Below are 19,693 nucleotides of genomic sequence, written 5' to 3'. Positions count from 1 at the left end.
CAAAGGAAGGGTAGGTCTCCTTACAACGTGCTCCCTGCAGACATAAAATGGCCTCAAATTCCATGACCTCACAGTGCCTGACACTACCTACACAAGACGATCATAAGAGGAGGGAAAGATCATGACATCAAAATGAGAGAGAGACTGATTGAGATGGGGAGGGGATATGATGGAAAATGGAACTTCAAAGGGGAAAAGGGGGGGGAGGGAGGGTATTACCATGGGATATTTTTTATACTCATGGGAAATGTTCTAAAAAATTGGGGAAAAAATTAAAATTTAAATTAAAAAAAAAGCAGAATCTAAACTTCACTGATTAGAAAGTAAGAAAATGGGCTTACTTTAGCACTGCTGGATTCTGGGACGTAAAAAGGAATCAAATGTCAGTCAACCAGAGTAAGGACTGGTGTTCAATGGTGAATATACTTGAGATTCATGAGGAATGAGGTATCAGAAAAAGAGTTAAGAGCCAAAACTTTGGGAAACACTAGCATTAACATACAAAATGGGAAAAGGCATCTAGACTTGGGAATAAAAAAAAAAAGTTAGCCACTATTGGATGGCTAAAAAGTTGATCAAGAAAGAGCATGAAGCTCTTTTCCTCCTTTGCTGCTTGAGGATCACCACCATCATGAATGACACAGTAACTATCTGGACCAGGAAGTTCATGACCAACCGTCTGCTTCAGAGGAAACAAATGGTCATCAACGTCCTTCACCCAGGAAGGCTACAGTACCCAAGACAGAAATTCGGGAAAAACTAGCCAAAATGTACAAGACCACACCAGATGTCATCTCTGTATTTGGATTCAGAACCCATTTCGCTGGGGGCAAGACAACTGGCTTTGGCATGATTTATGATTCCTTGGATTATGCAAAGAAAAATGAACCCAAACATAAGACTTGCCATACACGGCCTGTATGAGAAGACGATGACCTCAAGTAAACAGTGGAAGGAATGCAAGAACAGGTTGAAGAAAGTCAGGGGCAATGCCAAGGCCAGTGTCAGTGCAGGCAAAAAGGCAAAGGACTGGAGACTGAGTGCGGTGACTTAATCTGCAAATGTTTAATGCTGCAAATGTTTAAGATAACCAATAAACTGTAACCCCCTCCCCTCAAAAAAGAGCATGAAGACTGTGAGTTCAAGGGCAGCCTGGGCAGTGAGACCCTGTTTCAAAGCACAAACAAACAAATGGCCAGGAAGATGGCTCAGAAGTTAAGGGTGGTGCCTGCAAAGCCTACCATCCTGGGTCCAATTCCCCAGTAACAACATAAAGGCAGATGTACTAAGGGGCACATATATCTGGAGTCTGTTGCAGCAACAAGAGGCCTCGGCATGTCCAATCTCTTTCGCTCTAATACATAAAAAATATTTATAAAACATGTAAACAAAGACTCAAAGAGATGCTACTGGAGTTGCTGCCCCAAAAGTGCCATTATTTTTATAGCTCATGTGTCCTTTCTCTACTCAAGAACCCATGCTAGGCTCTGAGAAGCCATGATATGTGTATTGACCTTCATCCAAAATAGGGCCAGGCAACATTGCTGTGAGCTGCCATCACCTATTCTGTATCTGAATACTGATTATACATTTCAAAAGTTGTAAACTGCAGAAGCTTCATCCTGAGCTTCAGCAGCTCTACTTCAAAAGTTCAGCGACTCCTAAGGAATGAAGGAAAGAGACTCCCTTATGAAGGAAGCCATGTAAGTTGCAGTTAAAGGCCACCAGCAGTCATGAGGAGTCTGGACGAGTGGTGCAACTCGGCCACTGCTGTCCAACACTCACAGGTCATCGCCATTAAGTTCCCAGGCTGTTTTCTAAGTTACATTGTGACTGAGGTCAAAATGGCCTCACTTTGGGACTCAACTACTAAGGGTATAGCACTTACAATTGTTCACTTAAAGTCCCTGAAGGTCTTACATTTCAATTATTGAGGAAATAAAGTGAGTGAATTATTCTCAAAGCATACTTCTTTGGTCCCAACCTACTATGTGCCTGTACACAATCAGGGTTTCACAGTCCTTAGAATACAGGATCTAAAACAAAGAATTTTATAACCTCTACTCTCACTGTTTCTCTCTCCCCTGTCAAGTCTTATTCAGATAGCTTACTGCTGACAACTCTTTCCTGTGGTGATAGAAATCTGAACTTACGCCCTGTATGGGAGGTGGGCATCATTTTATGGGCTAAGGACCAAGGTAGAATAACAAAAGCAGGAGAAAGCCCATCGGCACAGGCTGGCTTGCTTTCTCCCCCCACGCCTCCTTCCCAGCTGCCACACTCTCCATGAAGGATGGAACCCTCTGAAACTGGGAGCCAAAGTCAGTCTTTCTACTCTTAGGTTGTTTTGCCCAAATATTTTGTCAATGAAATAGTCAATAAGATATTACCTGTAGAAACAAAATGTGGAGGAGATGAGACTTACCGTATTAAAAAGTCATATTTGATGGGTTTTTCAAATGCATTAAGTAATATTTACAGAATTAACTGTGGATAAGTTTTGTAGCTTATCTGACCCATCTAAAGAATATGCATCAAAAAATTTTCTGAAATAATGCAAAACACAAATCTTAAAATGTTATAGAAATTTAAAGTTTAATGGTCTATGTAATACTGAAAAGCAGGAAAGACTTAGGACACTGCATTTTCCATGCTATGGATGACTCTCCCATAAAGGTTCATGTGATACAGGTGTGGACTTGCAGGTGTTGTGAACCTTGAGGAGGTGGGTGGAGCCTTAAAGGATATCCTTGGTTGACTGAAAAGCAGGCTCTGGAAAACAACTTGATCCATGGGGCAACCCAACCTTGAACTGAAGCCTCAAAAACTGTGAGTCAGCATCTTTTCTAAGTATTATGTCTTTATGGCAGTACCAGAAACTGACTACAATACTATATATAAAAAGTTAGAAGCCACCTGAAGATCTATGTACTGAGAAATCTGTGCCTTGGGGGCTCTTGAAAGAAAAATGAAGACAGGTATGGTATCACACACCTGCAATCCTAGCACTGGGGAGGCTGAGGCAGAAAGATTGCAAGTTTGTGGCCAGTCAGGGCTACAGTGGGAGACGCCATCCCCTCCCCCCACAAATTATGTCAATGAACTAAGTAGCCAACGTTTAGAAATTAGAAAACGAATACACGTGTAAGAAAACAGAAAGAAATACAATGTGTCAGGTCAAAAACTAATGAAATGGAAAATGACAGACCAAGAGAGTCAAATAATAAAAAGAAAAACTCATTTTAGGAATATATATAATACCAAATTAACATAAAATAATTTCTAATAATTTTTTAAGGCTCACAAATTTATAGTTTTAGGAATTAAAGGAGAAACCAACTATAGCTTCAGTAGCAACTTTCAAATACAAAGGCTTTTTCTTGTTGACATCCTTAGGCCTGGGATAGTACCTCCAGGTTATGAAGTCATTCTATGAGCACAAAAGGCAGCAAGTTAACAGAAATGAATGTGCTTAGCAAACCACAACAAGTCAAAGCAATGTGTCCAGCTCAGTTTATCATGTAGGAAATAATGTGGCTTATTGAGAAAACACTTTCAGACTTCACCTACATTAAAGGCCAAGTTGCACGCTGATCTTAAGTTCTGGTGGCAATGATGATGATATTTATACACAAAAATGAGTGACATTTTTGTATATGGTCTTTTTTTTTTTTTAAGAAGAGGGGAGAGGAGGAAGAAGAGAAGGATGTGGAAGGAAGAAGAAAGGGAAGGGGAGGAGGGGAAAGAAGAAGAAAGGGAAGAGGGGAGAGGTAAGGGAGGAGAGGGAAGACAGGGAAGGGTAGGGGGAAGAGGAGAAGGAAGATGGGCTGGAGTAAAGAGGCTTGCCCATGAAACCTAAGGACCCAGGTTTCATTCCCCAGCACACACGTAAGCCAGTTGCACAAGGTGGCACGTGCCGTTTGCAGTAGCTAGAGGCCCTGACATGCCCATTCTCCCTCTTCCTCTATCTATTTGCATCCCTCAAAAGAAATAAGTATTTTCTTAAAAAACAAGAGTTCTTTCTTCTTATATACAGCACTTCTTATAAGACTTAGTAAACTGCAATATTCTTAGAGGAGATATAGTAAGTTGATTACTGATGAAATGGCAATGTTTCAAAGGACGTGTGTGTGTGTGTGTGTGTGTGTGTGTGTGCATATATGTATGTATGTGGAGTGTGTGTGCATAACTCTGGGTGTATAGTTTGTGTGGGTGCATGTATGCCATGGTGTACATGCTATGCTCAGAGGACAACCACCTTTTGAGACAGAGTTTCTCTTGTTACTTTATCTGCCTAGTTAGCAAAATGGGTATAATTGGAGTTTATTCATTCTAGTATTACAGAATAACTATAAGTGGAAAGAAGAAATCTGTTCAATAATTTGGAGTGGGCATCTACCTTATTTTCAAAGGTACTCTAAGGCACCTTACCTTAACATCTCTTAATATCAGAAATAGAACTGGAAACAAATTCTGACTACGCTCTGCCATAGTAAGCTTTTGAGTCACTGTTTTGGGGATTTTTTTTGTTTGGTTGTTTGTTTTTTGCTTTTTTTTTTTTTTTAACACAAACACTGATTTTAAACATCTGTGGTCAGGTGTGCATAATGGAAAAATCCTCTTTGGAAGTCTTCCCAAGTATGGAGTACACTAAAAGGAATGGAATTTGATAAGAAATATCCAATTATTAACTCAACTGTGTTTCATGAAGCCTGCCAGCTACCAAAGTGAATGGATACAAGTTCAGAGCACAACACTTTATAAGCACACTCAAACTTTTACTGCACATTCTATCATATAACCCAAGACTGGAAAAACCCCAGAAAAGAGAAGGCTTCAACCATATGTGGCCAACTATGTGTGTGGCCAGGATGCCCCATTGAGCTCTTTCACGTTTATTCCACAGATGATGTTGTTTTCAGTTTAAGATTAATATTTTCAAATCCAAATCTGGTTCACTGAGTTTTGGTATCTCTCTTGTTGATCTGTGATTTCACAAGACACAGCTTGTCTATCAAATACCAACCGGAATACACACACACACACACACACACGTAAAATGTGTTTGTATAATAAAAAAAATTCTCATTTTCCTGTTGAGTAGATTTTCATAAAAGAGTGTGGAAATTTAAGTTTTTATTAAAGTAAACAAAACTTCTCTTTCAAAGGCACCATCAATTTCCCCATTTTCTGACCAAAGAAACACTACCTTGCCACAGGCACTTTCTTTAGAAATGTTAATGCAAGAAAAGAAGACAATGAAAATTCATTTTTGGTTCACAACTAGAAATGGAAAATCTGTGCTTTTTAAGGCAACTCTAGCATGTAGGGTCCTTTAAATAAGAGAGCAAATGTTCTGAGGATTAAAGATCATTTCTCAGAATGAGTCCCAGAAGAATGCGGGGAGACAGGTTATGTGATCATGAGGAAGTTGGCTCTTTTGTACATTGTTTAGCAGCCAAAAAGGATACCAGGCAGCAGAGAATCAGCCAAAGTGCATTCCTTTTATAGTGTAATAACATTTTGTACAATAGATTACCCTCTTCTTCCAAGGCAACAGCTAAGAGTCCACTCTACAAAAGCTGGGACAGACAGGGCTACTGATGGGGAGACCAGGCCTGGTCAGGCATGCTTCCCTGAGAAAAGTAAAGCAGTCACATTAAATGCTGTGAGGACCTGCATTGTTGGGTAGCCTCTATTCCCAAATTGCTGAGGTGAGACTTCTAAGCCAAGACTTCCTATTTTTAGATTCACAGCATTTTAACTATTGCCAAGACCTTTGCTACTCTGAGTTATTCTATTTTCCTAAGGTGTGTTTTCTTCATAAACTCCATCAACAGTCACCTTTCCAAACACTTAAAATTGATTTTAAGCTTCCTGTGTGTTTCAGGTTCAAAGTGTATGTTCCTATATAGGAATAAGTCTTGCATAATCATCTTTAGCGTTCCTGGTCACACTTGTTAGGTTAAGATACTTATATAGCAGGGAGACACATAGGGGCACATGTACTAAATGGGCATAACCTTTTATTGTGAACATTAAGAAGCAAAGATTAAAAGCCTATGTCCTTCAAACACAGGCTTCATAAGGAGCAATAAATCACATTTTCCACAAATGTAGTATTTGTACTAAATTAAAAAATGTGATAAACATTTTCATTTTTAACTGTATTTTATGGTGACTTTTTTTTTCATATTAAGATAATTAAGCCCATCTCCTAAGACATGAGGGTTGTTGGCAGCAAGCAGCCATTTGCTGAGTTAAGAGAACATGACTGAGAGAACATGTCAACCAAGAACCTGGGTGGCCAGTTGCATCTTCTGTGGAACACAACATTGCCATCATCATTAGCATCACTGCCACTGACATCAGATATCCACAAGCATTTACACTGCTGGAATATGCACTATTCCCCACAGGACAGAAACCTTTGCTTAAGCACAGCCTCATTATAAATCTCTTTTATTTTCACGATGTACAAAATTAGTCATTTCTGCATATGAAATTTTAAGAGAAGAAAAAAGCTTAAATATCGCAAGAATGGAGCTGGGACAGGTGCAGCTCCACAGAAAGCGCAAGTTTGCACAACACCCTGGATCTGACCCCCAGCAACACAAAAACTACAGTAATAACCAGAACAAAAGAAAAAAACAAAAAAACAGAACACAACACAAACAAGCATATCAAAAAAGTGAGGGCCCAGAAAACTGGCTTACTGGTTAAGGTGCCTGACTATAAAGCCTAAAGACCCAGGTTCAATTCCCTAGAACCCACATAAGCCAGATACACAGGGTAACGCATGTGTCTGGCATTTATTTGCATTGGCTGGAGACCCTGGTACACCCATTCTCTCCTTCCCTCCCTCTCTCTCATAAATAAAAATAAAATATTTATTTTATTTTATTTTTTATTAAGATCATGCTTAGGATGGATATATCATGTACTGGTACCATCTTTCCCCTCTTCCCTGCCTCCATTCGGCTTGGGGTCCTCCTCAGTGGGGTTTCTGGTATTCCCCATGGGGTTGTGGGTTATGTGTTCTGGAAACAACAGTCAGTTATTGAGGGGAAGGCAATGCCTCTGGGTATGATATCCGAACCCATGGCTCATACAATCCTTCCACCTCCTCTTGGGCAAAATTCCCTGAGCTGTAGTGGGTATGTTTTAAGTCTATTTCAGTGATGAGCTCTTAGGAGTCTCTCAATCTCTGCTTTGGTGTTGAGTATTTTCAGGGTCTGTCTCCATCAACCTGGCACTGATTATCAGGTTCAGCATGGAAGCAGCACTCTTGCACATCTCCTCAATTCCTCTGTGGTTTCACCTGGGCCTTGGCTAAAATATGATGGGTAGTTTATCTCCTCAGGACTTACTACCATCTGCAAAATAAAGATTCTCTCTATGCATCCTCCATTGCAGGGATCCAAGAGTTTGCTTCTACATTTTTACTTGCCCCAAAACCCAGGGTTTTATGGAACTTCCCAAATCTCTGAATATTTTATGTAATTTTAGAATAATCAAAATTATTTAATTTGCAATGATGAATTTTAAATTCCTATTTGAGTATTTGTTCAAAATCACATTTGAATATTAAAATGGATATTGATGGTTTGAAGACTTGTTGTCCTAAGTTTCATTTGTAGTGTCCAAAGCCTCTATGAAGCTGTTAGCTACTCACTAGTCTTTTCCTCCACATGCATTTCCCTGATAATCCCTCCAGCGTATCCCTTCTTTCTGACTTCTATGGGACATAGCCAACTCAGGGCATTATTGTGGGAATTTGCCTCCAACAGTGAGGGAATCCACCCTTTGGTTGTTTAAGAGCTCATTTCTGCACTAAAGGAGAGCTGGGAAATGTCAAGGAATATCTTATGTAGGGAGCGGGTGTGGCAGCCATTCCAAGATGGCGCCCGGGATGGCTGCCAAGTCGTATGATTTGCACCTGACTTCCTTATACACCCCTGAATAGCCACGTCCGCGGTGCGCACTGCGCAGACTCGTTGCTATGCAAGATCAGACCATCTAACGTTTTACTGACGTGAGCCTATTGAAGAGACTTACGCGGCAGACTCTGAGTGGTGCAGGCTAGGGATTTAAGGACGGACTGGGAAGGGCTCGGGGTTCAATTCATTTTTTTCTTTCTTTGCATGCGGAAAAGGTTCCTGAATAAACTGCTTTGAGAAGAACGTTGTGTGGCGTTGTTCCTTTCTGCTGGTCGGACTGAGAAGCGACAATCTTACACCCAAGACTAGACAGACTTAAGACATTTCTATTCAGAACCCACTAGATGTAACTCAATCATGTGACTGACTCTACCTGCAAGAAAGGCTGGGAAATAGTTTTCTAATATGTGCAAAGAAAATGGATGCACATTAGATAATTTCTGGCAAATATCTTTATATATTGGGGCTATTATATTCTATTTATTTATTTTGTAAGCAGAGAAGAGAGAAAGAGATTATAGGCATGCCAGGGCCTCTAGCCACTGCAAATGAAGTCCAGATGCACATTCCACTTTGTGCACCTGGCTTACCTAGGCAATGGGGAATCAAACCCAGGTCATCAGACTTTACAGGCAAGCACCTTTAACCACTGATCTATCTCTCCAGCCCAGAGCTATTATTTTTAATGATTTTTAGACTAATATTTCTATAGAACACAGGTGCAATTGATTTTTAAGAAGGCTGTAATTCCTATTTCTACAATAAAAATATTCGCAACATACTTGCCTTTCTAAGTCTACCCTCTCTAGGTATTGAACACTACAAACTCAGTGACCAAATTCCCATGTACAAAGGTTCTGGTTTTATTTCCCCAATGAGACACTAATGGGAAATCAGGAAATGCTAGAAGAGTGAGGAGATGAGCAGTCTTTACCTCACTGTACATGTTTCATAGGCAAGAGAGAGGGCAGATGTTTATGGAGACTTCCAGTTGACATAATATGCCACAAACACCAGGAACTATTAGCCACGGTCTTTCTACAAATATCACCAGCAGAAATAACCAAATGCTAGTACAAGTGAGGATAATTAATCTTAATGTGATCTCAAATGTTCACGGGAAACTTTTCCTCTTCAAAGATTGCTTTTAAATATGAATCTTATGAAATCGTTTTGTAAGGTTACTTTAGTCAAGTATTATTTTTCTGATTTCCATATACAGGACTCTAAGATATTTTATTTATGAAGTGGGTTCCATTTCAGTATGTTTTGAAGCTATCATTCTAATAAATAAACCTGTATTATCTCAGTAAGATCAATTATTTGTCAGATTCATTGATAGACTTCATACCTCAATACACAAACTTAAGTGTTCAATTCAGTCACTTATTGTTTACTGCTAAAACTGAGCACTGATCACCACTAACTGTTGTTTATCTCATTTTATTATTTAAAAGAACAGAAAAAAATCAAACTGCAATTTTATTCAAAAAATACCAAGTGCTCCACATGCATTCTAATCCTCCCCCCTTTTGGTTTTTCAAGGTAGGGTCTCACTCTAGCTCAGGCTGACCTGGAATTAATTCACTATGTAGTCTTAGGGTGGCCTCGAATTGAAGTTGATTATCCTACCTCTGCCTCCCAAATGCTGGGATTAAAGGTATGTGCTACCACACCTGGCTCTATATGCATTAGTTTTTATATTTTATTTTTATTCATATTTGAAAAAGAAGCACACCCACACAGAGCGGGGGGGGGGGGGCAGAGAGAGAGAATGGGTGCTATTAGGTAGGGACAGGCTCCCAAAATGGAGTCGCCAAGGACTGCGGGATGGCAACAGACATAAGGAAGTGGATTATCCACATTCCTCAAGAAACCAGTCCAGCCATTATCCTTTCCTTGCCTAACAATGCCCCCAGGTCATGGTTTCTGGTTTCCTGCCCCCTTATCTCATAAATTACCAACTCACTGTTCTAGTCTCACACCCTAGCTATTTGAAATGGCTAATGTAAAGAAGAAAGGAGTTCTTTTCCCTTCCTCACCTTCCCCCAACTGAAGAAGCCCTATAAAGCCACTATATGGAATCTCAGATTGGCTGTGCTCTGCTCTTGAGAATCAGTCCTGGCATATCGTGCCCCCCCCCCCAGCATAAAAGCTTTCATCTTTGCCTCAGGGTGGTTTGTGTGGTCTTGGTCAGTCCCAAACCTTATAGGTGCCATTATTGTACACTGATTATAGCAATATATCAGTCAAATAATCAGTTAGCTCATAGTTTCCATTATAGCAGCAAGTTCCTTGAATTGTCTGTAGAAATTTTGAAATTGTGGAATTGTCATTTCAATGAATTTGTTCTTTATTTGACCAGATTGATCTGCCACACTGAGCATCATGGCCACATAAGGATACTTAAGCGATCTGCAACTGTCCAAGCTCAAACACATACCCAACTTCCTCTGAAAATCTACATGCTGGCTGGTGACCTTGGAACTTAGCATCCAGCACCAGCTCACTGGATTGAGAACTCAGCTCCATCGCAACAGTCTAGGCCCGCTGCTGCAGACTCAGGCCAAATAAAAATAAAATATTTTTTAAAAGTGTATCCATGTTTAATTTTAAGTGCAGAATCATAAAATCTGTGAAAACTTGGAACGCCATTTGTTTGCACAGCTCTATCCAACAAGTCTTCCCAGCTAACAGAGAGAAAAGGGAAGCTGTAAGCTCTATAGAAAAAAGAATGCTTGACACTATTTATGTAAGTGCATAAGTGCCTATTTGTGAAGCTGCATTACAAGCATCAGTTGCTCTGGTTACCCCGTAAAAGGTGGTTGGGAGCAGGGACAGGCTGAAGACTCACACAGAAAACACTGTGATGTTCATGCCTGGCACTGAGTGATGCTGATCTCACCAAAATTAAGAAAACAACTTTCTCTCTAGCTAGAGTAGCTCAGTGGTCCTCCTCAATTTTCTTAAGATGGCTTAAAGTGACTGGGCTAAACCTGTACCTAGTAGAACCAATAACCCACCAAGGAAAAGCCCTCCCTTTTCCTCCTGATTTGTCTGAACTCCAACTCCTCACTTCCTTTTACCTTTCTTCTCCAAAACCTATGAGCACTTCTGAAAACAACATATCTACAGTCATTAAAGTACTAATCACATAAAGAGTGTAAATGCTGCTGTGTAAATTACTTCCTTATAACTCTGTCATATTGACATTAAAGGAAGTCTAGACACTAAAATTTTATAAAAGAAAACTCTTGAAAGACCTCTGGGGATTTTACTTCAAAGACTGATCAGGAAATACAAGGAGGAAAGATGATAGAAATGGAAGAAAGATGATTTTGTTTTTGTTATTTGTGAATCATCACAATCTTGAAGTTAACCTACCTCAAGTTTAAGTAGGTCAGCATCTGCAAGTTAACAATGGCCTCAGGAATGACTCTGATACAGTTGTGATACAGATTAAGAATTTCCAGAGATACAAAATGACACAATTCCATTGGTACTTCAACCAGTCTGTTTTTAGATAAATCTACAAGAAAACAAAAGAATACTTTGTCAGTAAATTTTCAACATACTCAATAAGATGTTACCAATTATGAACACTACTTTCAATATTATGATACAAGTAAATCAACATTATCACTGTTTGGACTTCTGCTTCTTAGGCAAATTAAAAAACACACAAGAAGCCTATAGAACCCTGCAAACATAGAACAGGTTACAGGAGCAACACCCCAACAATAAAATCATGTAGTATCCTTAATAGACAAATGGAACAGTAGACATAATACTAGACACAGGAAAAAGCTTCCACTCTTGAAAGCTGTATCAGACAGGTCTTGAACAGAGTGAATTGATGGTCAGTAAGTAATATATAACACAGTCTTAAAGAACCCATATGCTGACCAATTGAGGAGGAGGTGGAAAATGGAAACAGATACCATACATGGAAAGGAAGTCAAAGAGCTACCTGCTCTGGCTGCCCTTCATCAAATAAATCAGTAATCATACTCAGTACTAGATAGCTTCAGGGGAACCTGTGACAAATGTATTCTAACCCATATAAAACAGGAGAAGTTTCTGGGTTTTATTTTAAAGGTGAAGTATTATATGGGTACTATCCTATTACTTAACAAGGAAGAGGCACGGGAACTACATTATGTATCTCTGTTTTAAACAGTGACATGTATCTTAAATTTAAGATTAGCAAGCAGAATTTATCAGTACATAAGAATATCTACACAGTACAAATAGAGTGGGTTTATTCTAGGAATATAAGTGTCTTATATGATCAAAAGAATAGATCTAAATTGAAATAGCATCTGGTCATTACCAAGGATATTTGGTATTGGATAATATCACAACAATCTTAAGGTATATCTTATACCATAAAATACCATATTGTTATGATCCACTGATTTTTACTAACTTCCCTCTGGTACATTCAACCTCATATTTTTTAGGAAACTTACATTCATTTTTAATAAGAAGCTTAATAAAGGGAGCATAGTTGGATATTTCTTTGCCACATATATATATTTCACATAAACACACACTGTTGCAATCAGCTTCACATTGCATAATGATGTAACACAAAGCTAAATCAATTTAAAAAGCTATTCCATTATCTTAGATAAGAAGACTCAAAAAGAAAAAAAGTTTAGAGATAAAAAGGTGTCTATTTTAAGCTTTGTCAATATAGTTTAATGTACTACTAATTAAAATAATTTTTTAATTAGCTGGAATTTAGACAAGTGGATTCGAATTATACACAGTAAAAAGGTACAGGAATAATGAGGTGTGTCTCTGGGAAGAGCCACTATGAGAGGAGACAGCTGTTCTGGACAATGCAAACATCAGAAAGCAGTGTGGTACACAGATGGAAAAGTCAACAGAACAAGCTACAAAGATAGAAAATGCATCAAAAGACAGATAGAAATCCAGTATGTAATGAGGTCAGTAAATAGTTTGAAAAGCCCATATAGCCAGCTAAAACAAGATGACAATCCAACTTCTATCTTTTATGTCTATAAATACTAGATGAACCAGACAGTTGTGAAAAGTGAAGCCTTAAATCCCACGACAACCCCAGGGAAGTTCATGGTCTTGGAAAGAGAAGGCCTTAGAAAATACATAAAAGGAAAACTTAGAAAACAAAACCCCACCATAAATATAAATGATAATCGAGGAGTGGGGACAGCCCTCCAATTCACAAGTCCAATACACTAATCTTACATAAACTCAAAGGCCAAACTGGAGAGATTGTTCAGCAGTGAAGTGCACATATTGCATAAGCTTGAGGGCCTGAGGGGACCAGAAACCCTCCTCATTTAATCTCTAGAATGCATGACCACATGTGCCTGTAACATTAGTGCCTCAAAGGAGAGCACTGACCAGGAAACAACCGGACTCACAAAAGAGCAGCAAGCTTCGGTATCAGTAAAAGATTCCAGCTCAAAGAACAGGTGGAAGAGGCTTGGAGTGGGACACCCAAGGTTGTGCTTTGACCACCACAAATGAAAACATGGGGCACGGCAAAGGTACATGCATGTGCATACACCACACACACATACCTTATTGCATACATGCGGGCAAAAATAAAAATATAATACGATACAAAACCTGCTATAGTCAGTGAGAGCAGGACTAGAGCAGAAGACATAATTTAGCAGTAGAATGCTTGCAAAGAACGTGTGTGTGTGTGAAGTCCGAGGCTCAATTGTCATCACCAACACCAAAAAAGAAAAAAGAAAAAAAGGCAGATCACACAAAAGGAAACATAAAAAAATGACTTTTAAGCATATGAGAAAATGACTCAACTTAAAGTAATTCAATTCAATCTACTACAAAATTTTACACCTATTAACTTGTCCATATCGAAAACACTGACACAGCAACATGTAGTATTGAGGACATGATGACTAAGGAGCTATTAAAATACATTTTACTTATTATTTATTTGCAAGGGGGGGGGTAGAAAGAGAAAGAATGGATATACCAGGGCCTCTTGCCACTGCAGACAAATTCCAGATGCATGTACCGCTTTATGCATCTTGCTTTATGTGAGTACTGAGGAATTGAATCCAGGTCATCAGGTTTTGCAAACAAGTGCCTTTAATGATGATCCATCTCTCCAAGCACCCCTAATTATATTTTGATAGATGCTGCTAAGATATCTTCATAAGTTTCTTGAGAAAATTAACTTGAGAAAAATGAGGCAAGCTTCCTGTCTTGAAGGTTTAAGACCCAAACTAAAAACAATTCCAGGAGTCTCTTCAATCTCTCCAGCAAAGATTTTCACGTGTTACATAGCTGGAAATCTGCCCAGAAAACACACACTGCTGTTTCCTGCAAGTTCCACTCAAAAAGAAACCTCACTCAAGTACACAGAGAAACAACTGTAGTATAGTATGGTATTCACATTTCTGTTTACAATACACAGCCTTTGCTTTCCTCCCTTCTCCTCCTCCACAGTCTCCAGGTATGGGGGGAAGTTCAGCATTTTTCCTTCCCATAATTAAGTGCCCACAGGCTGATACACATTCCTCAGACAGTGGCCACCCAGAGGACCTCTGCAGAGAGGAGTTAGTCCTGCCTGGTGAAGAGAAAAGAAGGCACACATGGTAAAGCCTTAATGACCCCATAATTTTAAATTGTATCCAATTTCTTCTCTTAAGCATTTTTTGTTTTCTTAAGTTGAGTTTCTTCTCTTTTTCTCCTATTTGAGACAGGACCTTATCACGTAGCTCAAGATGGCCTGGAACTACAATGTTCCTGCCTCAGCCTCTATAATGCTGGGTTTACAGGCCTATGTTACCATGCCCACGTGTTGTTAGGCTGCCACTGCATATGGGCAAGTCTAGCTAGCCAGTGAGAGTCTGAATTCTCCTGCTTTTCCTCTCATGAAATACTCAGATACTGTGAAGGGATTACAGATCCATGTGCACTTTGCATCTGGCTTTATGTGGAACCTAGGGAAATCTAACTTGGGCTAACAAGCTTTGAAGCAAGCACCTTTAACTGCTGGGCCATCTCCCAAGTCCTTTAAACTATTATTTTTACTTGTGTTATCATGTAAGTCTTTTTCCAAAAATCCTTTATCGAAAGGAGTCAGGCTATGCATTACAAGTCATTATAAAGTATTGACACTGGTTATCTGCCAAGTCCAGGCCCACACTGCTTATCAAATAAGCAAATCTCCACATGCACTAAGGTAGAGACTACCTGTGCCATGGATCTCTGTCATCCTAGGGTCCTAGGTTTATGCCATTTTTCTACATTAAAAGGGAAGAAACTGGGCTGGAGAGATGGCTTAGCGGTTAAGCGCTTGCCTGTGAAGCCTAAGGACCCCGGTTCGAGGCTCAGTTCCCCAGGTCCCACGTTAGCCAGATGCACAAGGGGGCGCACGTGTCTGGAGTTCGTTTGCAGAGGCTGGAAACCCTGGCGCGCCCATTCTCTCTCTCTCCCTCTATCTGTCTTTCTCTCTGTGTCTGTCACTCTCAAATAAATAAATAAATAAAAAAAAGGGAAGAAACTGATTTACAGAAATTTACACATAGCCTAGACTCTTCCAATGCCCCAATCGGCATTGTTTAAATTAAAACAAAACTGAAAAAGAGAGTTCGTTTAGGTTAATTAACCACATCCTGAATTACTTAAGTGTTCATCAACATTTCCTAAATATATGCCTTCTACAGAAATGAAAAACCACCCACTCTTAAGGAGTTTAAATTTATAGAAGGTAAGACAAACTCAGAATGAACCATAAGGCAGGGTGCCCCAAAACGTGCTTTCAACATGGTCTAAAAGCTGGGCACTGGCTGTAAGAAAAACAAATGCAGTTGGTAAAGTTTGTCATGCTAGGAGCCCTTCCAACACATTAGATATTTGAGCTACGCAGATGGTGCATCATTCCAACACCTGTACAGCAGTATTACTTCCAACCTACAGATGAGGAAACAGGCTCTGAAAGCTTGACTCACTTGCCCAAAGCCACAAAATAAAGTCTGCAGTGTGACTCTGTTCTTCACAGGAGAATACCCAAAGGAGACAAAGCCTGTGAGATGAGGAAGTGTCTTGTATGTATATTATAGGAAACAATTGAAACTTCACTCATTTTTATTTGTCCAAAATTCAACAAACAAAGATGCCCAATAAAGTGATGAGAGAAAGTTATTATACATCATGTACAAACAGGAAAATACCAAAAACAAAGCCAGCTGATGGGCTTATTTCTGAAAGCAATAACCCTAAGCTTGGGAAGCAGATTTGTGCCTTGAATTAATAACAGCAGCAATCCTCTGTTTTGAAAATGGGTTTTTCAAATATATGACTTATTTTTCCTATGTGTGTCTCAGTACCACTTAATGATCATTCTTGTTCTTACAGACAAAAGAGTGCACAAGATGAGCATATCTGCTTTATACAAGTTCAAGTGCCACCAATCTTCAAATTCTGGGAACACACTACCCACAATGGAGAAGGTGCCCAGGATGGACCAAAAGTTGGTCTGCATTAATACGTTTGCTCTTTGATAATCTAGAATAGATAATTTAATTACCAATAATGGAAAGAGATACCATTAGTAGTATTCAAAATATTTCCTACAAGACAGAGACAGAAAGTAAGAGAGCAAGTACAGAGCTAGCCAAGTATGACTGAATGGATCAGGAATGCCAGCATTTATGCGACTAAACCAAGAAGATACAGAATAAGAGGTCAGCTGTGGCTATGTAATCAGAACCCACTCAAAAAAGAAGGGAAAAGAGAAAAGGTCAGAGGGAAGACTGAAGGAGGGGTAGAGGAAAGGAGAGAAGAGGGACTGAATTTAGGACTTAGTTGTCATCAAAAGCATGAGAGGGCAGTCAATTTTAAGTGTGCATATGTATTACAATGTATATGATTTGATCTAGGTGCCCCTAACTTAGCCTTTGAGAGACAGACCCAGCCAGAAGGCAGAGGAGCCCAGGCTGGCACAAGGCCATCCCACTAATCACCTAAGAACCACACACCCCAAAGTTGCACATTAGAGGCTCTCCAACTGAGGAAAGAAAGAACAAGAGCTCCTGGGCATTAGAAAATGGTAAAAAGCAGTGCCAGTGATGGGATACCTTCCAGTGAGTTGTAGGCCAGGAAGGACCCTGATGCCTCTAAAGCATTATAGGCCATTGCCGAGGCCGTTAGTTTCCCACCTGGAATAGATGGTAAGACCCTATTGCTGAAGGATCCACATACTTGGGCTGCAAGGCCACTGAGAAATCCTGCTGAAACTGAGCAAATAACCTCCTTCATGTAGATGAGCTGACAGAAAGTTGGAAGAAGCCATTCTGCGTACAGTTCAATGGGAGAGAGAGAAACCACCAGTGAAGACACGCAACAGTAGACACTGAAAGCCTTGTATTTTGCCAGCCAGGCCAAATGAGCCAACAGGTGTAATAGTGGCACATCTGTCATGGTGGAAACCAACTGCCCTCTAATTGGACTGGAGGCATGCTCCATGGGACAGAATACATCCCTGATACTGAAAACTTACAAAAGGGGCAGTCATGAGCCCTAGGGGTGTAACCTCTGCTGCTGCCTGGCTAAATACATATACTATGCTTATCAAACTGCCCAGTAAGAACTTCTCTTAATGTTCATACCTATATATTAATGCTACTCTCACTTTTGGTAGAGAGTCTTCTCTTTTCAGATGGCAGTGACCTTGGGATAACTCAGAAGGCATCATGGTGCTGGAAAGAAGTGACAGGAGTGCTTAGCACTGCAATATCTCTATCACACCTTACAAGGTTCAGGGTCTATTGAGGAAGAGGTGGCGGAAAGAATTTAAGAGCCATAGGAAGAGTAGGACTCCTTACAACATGCTCCCCTCAGATACAAAATGGCCTGGATATCCATGACCTCACAGTGCCTGACACTACCTGCACAAGACCATAGGAGGAAAAGATCATGACATCAAAAAAAAAAAAAAAAAGACTGATTGAGGTGGGAGGGGATATGAAGAGGAGAATGAAGTTTCAAAGGGGAAAGGGAGGAAGGGCGTTACCATGAAATATTGTCTAAAATCATGGAAGTTGTTAATAAAAATTTAAATATAAAAAGAAAATGGTAAAAAGGCATTCATATATTTATCTTGACTGGCAAATAAATCCTGGGGCATAAAGCTTAGGACAGTTGAAGACCAAGTATGATCTGAGTGGCAAAGATAAACAAGATTTTAAGACATAGATGACATAGGTAAAAAGCTAGTGTTTATTTCTGTTAATGGTTTTTCTAAGTATATTATAAATATACAGATATACGAATGAATTATTTAGGAGCTGTTTTCCCAAGTAAAACAAAGTGCTGTCTTTTAACCTACTGGCACATTGGAATCACTTGGTATGTTTTTAGAATCTTGAAACTTGGGGCTCACAGCTGTAAACACTGGCATGAAACTTGGCCATTAGGCTTCTTTTTATTATTATTGTGTGTGTGTGTGTCTCTGTGTGTCCGCGCATGCACCATGGTGTATGTATGGAGGTTAACGAATAACTTCAAGGTGTTGATCCTCTCCTTCCATGTAGTTTGAGACGGGATCTCTCTTGCTTTTATGCCACTATGAAGGGCAAAGTCTCTGATCCACAAGTATTTGAATTCTCCTAATTCTTCCAGTCTTTAGGCACATTAGGATGACAAAGGCATGTGCCAATTTGTGTCTGACTCTACATGGGCAGTGGAGATATGAACTCCAGTCAACAGGCTTGCAGAGCAAGTACCTTTAAAACTGAGTTATTTGCCCAGACCTATCAGGATACTTGAGAACCAACAGAAGTCCCCACTCCTCCAACCCTGCCTGGCCTCTCCCACCTCCACTAAACTCAGCAGAAGGTGCTTTCCAGGTCAAAGGCCATGCTCAGCATAGGGCTTGCTTGGACACCAAAAGCACCTCACCAGGCTCCAAAATGGGAATGGAAACACATCTAAACTGGAGTTAAACATTGCTAGAGCTGGTCCTTATTCTCACTTCCTTTTCAGCAAGTTTCTAATACAACCCAACAACAAAATTCTGATCAGGAAGAAAGGTTTGCATAATTTGAAATGTCCATGGTCATAGAAAATGAGTTTAACATTTTCTTCTCTTAAATCCAGAACAAGGTGAGGCAGGCAATAATGTCACTTTTGTGCAGATAGTTAAGGACAGGAGAAGTTAGGTAACTTGCCTAAGGACATAGTAAATAATGGTACCAAGAACCAAACTTGGTGAGTATTCCACCAAAGTCTGCCTGAACCTTTCCTGATTTAGCTTCACAGGACTGCAACATAGGGAAGATCATTTATGCATATGGGTATATCTTGTAAAAGGAAAAAAGTTAATGGACCCATATCCAGAGTCTGGCCAACAGGCATTAAATACATTCCATAACATTGTACTAAAAGTACGTGATCAGGTCCCTAGTGTGTGTGTGTGTGTGTGTGTGTGTGTGTGTGTGTGTATGTTACCCCAAAAAAGGGAACATATTATTGTGCCTTTGTACTACAACCACTACAACCACCCTGTTGCAACTGCTTTCTCCTTGCTGGAATAAACACCCAACCATAAGCAGCTTATGGGAGGGAAGAGTTTACTTTAGGCTTATGAATTTCAGGGGAAACACCATCAGTGTAGAAGAAGCAGGCATACCTCCACAGAACACAGCAGAGAGACATCACCAAACAGCTGGCAAACGTAAACAGCCAGAACCCCAACTATCCTGAACACACCTTAGGACAGA

The 19,693-nt window shown here is 39.9% G+C and overlaps 1 protein-coding gene and 2 pseudogenes across 5 annotated transcripts in view; 1 reads left to right on the top strand and 2 right to left on the bottom strand.

The window, feature by feature from the left end:
- Nucleotides 1–19,693, bottom strand: part of Lrch1 (leucine rich repeats and calponin homology domain containing 1) — a 211,796-nt gene that overhangs the window by 98,296 nt on the left and 93,807 nt on the right. For all 5 annotated transcript variants that reach the window (XM_045145360.1, XM_045145362.1, XM_045145359.1 and 2 more), the window contains exon 2: nucleotides 11,325–11,469. In XM_045145360.1, the coding sequence (XP_045001295.1) occupies nucleotides 11,325–11,469 (145 nt within the window). The remainder of the gene's footprint in view (nucleotides 1–11,324; nucleotides 11,470–19,693) is intronic.
- Nucleotides 632–1,054, top strand: LOC105944594 (annotated as a pseudogene).
- On the bottom strand, nucleotides 10,202–10,472 carry LOC105944593 (annotated as a pseudogene).

Source organism: Jaculus jaculus, chromosome 3 (genome assembly GCF_020740685.1).
Source record: "Jaculus jaculus isolate mJacJac1 chromosome 3, mJacJac1.mat.Y.cur, whole genome shotgun sequence".
Lineage (NCBI taxonomy): Eukaryota > Metazoa > Chordata > Mammalia > Rodentia > Dipodidae > Jaculus > Jaculus jaculus.
Note: the sequence above shows the minus strand (reverse complement) of the source record. Positions and strands in the feature narration are given on the sequence as shown.